General features: G+C 37.7%; 1 protein-coding gene across 1 annotated transcript; it reads left to right on the top strand.

The window, feature by feature from the left end:
* Positions 1–1,747: 1,747 nt before the first annotated feature.
* Positions 1,748–2,872, top strand: LOC137630279 (uncharacterized). Its single transcript, XM_068361727.1, has one exon. It carries the CDS (start codon positions 1,748–1,750, stop codon positions 2,870–2,872), a length of 1,125 nt encoding a protein of 374 aa, XP_068217828.1.
* Positions 2,873–3,072: the final 200 nt, after the last annotated feature.

Genomic DNA, 3,072 nt, shown 5'->3' on the forward strand with positions numbered 1-3,072 from the left:
GTTTGTGTGTGCGCGTGTATTTTGTCTAGAACAGTAGAGATAGGCAGACCGAAAGTTAATTTTCTCTAGTCATGTAAACAAACTTGAACTGTGGATCGACTAAAAAATACAGTGCCTTCCATTGTCAGATAAATGAAACGCAGCAAAATAATAATGGAGAATAGGCCTAAAATCTACACATAAAAATATACATAGATACTGCACAAGCCAATATGGCCAAGAAGGACCTCACAATATACTCTGAAGGACATATTGAATTTTACCATATTCCCACATCCATCAATCCACCTGATGAGTATGGAGGGGGGAGACACATTCACGACAACAGACGACAGAAATGACATATGTGATAATAAGAGGGAGTAAATAGAGGAAGAGCTCCAATTGGTCGCCTTAGGTATCTATGGGGAAAGTGAAATCACTTGTTAATTTAATAATCGACACGATGAAAGAGACTTCCTCTGACTGGGTAGTATGTGTGACGTGACTTTCCAGTTTTTAATATATGTTCAATCATACGTTTTATTAACAACGAAATGGTAAAAGCCAGTCTATTAATAAAACAAGTAGATTAAACAGTGACAGCTCCCTATAAGCATTAGCATGACAGACAAAGATTAGACCATTGCACAGTTCAGCGATAGTTTTTTTTTTTTTTTTTTTGCTTCCTTTTTCTTCTTTTCGCTGTTATAGATAAGGTTATTTAAAATGAATGCCTATCGATCTCTCCCTTTAAATATAATTACTAGAGTTCACTCTCCAAACAAAGCTCAGTTACACTGATCTACAATGAGATTATCGCAAACAGTTCAGACATATTGCACCAACCTATGAAAATTTACAGCATATGACACCAACCAATAAAATCTCCAGGCATATTGCACCAACCCATGAAAATGTACAGCATATGACACCAACCAATAAAATCTCCAGGCATATTGCACCAACCCATGAAAATTTACAGCTTATAACACCAACCAATAAAATCTCCAGGCATATTGCACCAACCCATGAAAATTTATAGCATATGACACCAACCAATAAAATCTCCAGGCATATTGCACCAACCCATGAAAATTTACAGCATATGACACCAACCAATAAAATCTCCAGGCATATTGCACCAACCCATGAAAATTTACAGCATATGACACCAACCAATAAAATCTCCAGGCATATTGCACCAACCCATGAAAATTTACAGCTTATAACACCAACCCATAAAATCTCCAGGCATATTGCACCAACCCATGAAAATTTATAGCATATGACACCAACCAATAAAATCTCCAGGCATATTGCACCAACCCATGAAAATTTACAGCATATGACACCAACCAATAAAATCTCCAGGCATATTGCACCAACCCATGAAAATTTACAGCATATGACACCAACCAATAAAATCTCCAGGCATATTGCACCAACCCATGAAAATTTACAGCTTATAACACCAACCCATAAAATCTCCAGGCATATTGCACCAACCCATGAAAATTTATAGCATATGACACCAACCAATAAAATCTCCAGGCATATTGCACCAACCCATGAAAATTTACAGCATATGACACCAACCAATAAAATCTCCAGGCATATTGCACCAACCCATGAAAATTTACAGCATATGACACCAACCAATAAAATCTCCAGGCATATTGCACCAACCCATGAAAATTTACAGCTTATAACACCATCCCATAAAATCTCCAGGCATATTGCACCAACCCATGAAAATTTATAGCATATGACACCAACCAATAAAATCTCCAGGCATATTGCACCAACCCATGAAAATTTACAGCATATGACACCAACCAATAAAATCTCCAGGCATATTGCACCAACCCATGAAAATTTACAGCTTATAACACCATCCCATAAAATCTCCAGGCATATTGCACCAACCCATGAAAATTTACAGCTTATAACACCAACCCATAAAATCTCCAGGCATATTGCACCAACCCATGAAAATGTACAGCATATGACAACAACCAATAAAATCTCCAGGCATATTGCACCAACCCATGAAAATTTACAGCTTATAACACCAACCCATAAAATCTCCAGGCATATTGCACCAACCCATGAAAATTTACAGCTTATAACACCAACCCATAAAATCTACAAGCATATTGCACCAACCCATGAAAATTTACAGCTTATAACACCAACCCATAAAATCTCCAGGCATATTGCACCAACCCATGAAAATTTACAGCTTATAACACCAACCCATAAAATCTCCAGGCATATTGCACCAACCCATGAAAATTTACAGCTTATAACACCAACCCATAAAATCTCCAGGCATATTGCACCAACCCATGAAAATTTACAGCATATGACACCAACCAATAAAATCTCCAGGCATATTGCACCAACCCATGAAAATTTACAGCTTATAACACCAACCCATACAATCTCCAAGCATATTGCACCAACCCATGAAATTTTACACCATATGACACCAACCCATAAAATCTACAGGCATATTGCACCAACCCATGAAAATTTACAGCTTATAACACCAACCCATAAAATCTCCAAGCATATTGCACCAACCCATGAAAATGTACAGCATATGACACCAACCCATAAAATCTACAGGCATATTGCACCAACCCATGAAAATTTACAGCTTATAACACCAACCCATAAAATCTCCAGGCATATTGCACCAACCCATGAAAATGTACAGCATATGACACCAACCCATAAAATCTACAGGCATATTGCACCAACCCATGAAAATGTACAGCATATGACACCAACCCATAAAATCTCCAGGCATATTACACCAACCCATGAAAATTTACAGCAAATGACACCAACCCATAAAATCTCCAAGCATATGACACCAAACTAAGATAACTTCAGGTATAAGACACTAACTGGCAGAAACTTCACGGCTTTGGCACCAACCCATGATAACTTTGGGCATACGGCACCACTTATAAATATCTCCGGCATATCACAGCAACTCATGAAAACTTCAGGCATGTGATCAAGGTTCTGATATGACAAATATTTACTGAAGAAAAGAGTAATTCCCCCGGGACCTTTCCA

This window comes from Palaemon carinicauda, chromosome 38 (genome assembly GCF_036898095.1).
Source record: "Palaemon carinicauda isolate YSFRI2023 chromosome 38, ASM3689809v2, whole genome shotgun sequence".
NCBI lineage: Eukaryota > Metazoa > Arthropoda > Malacostraca > Decapoda > Palaemonidae > Palaemon > Palaemon carinicauda.

What these genes read in the sequence shown, in the direction of transcription:
- LOC137630279 (XM_068361727.1), top strand. Translation starts at nt 1,748, where the DNA reads ATGACACCAACCAATAAAATCTCCAGGCATATTGCACCAACCCATGAA.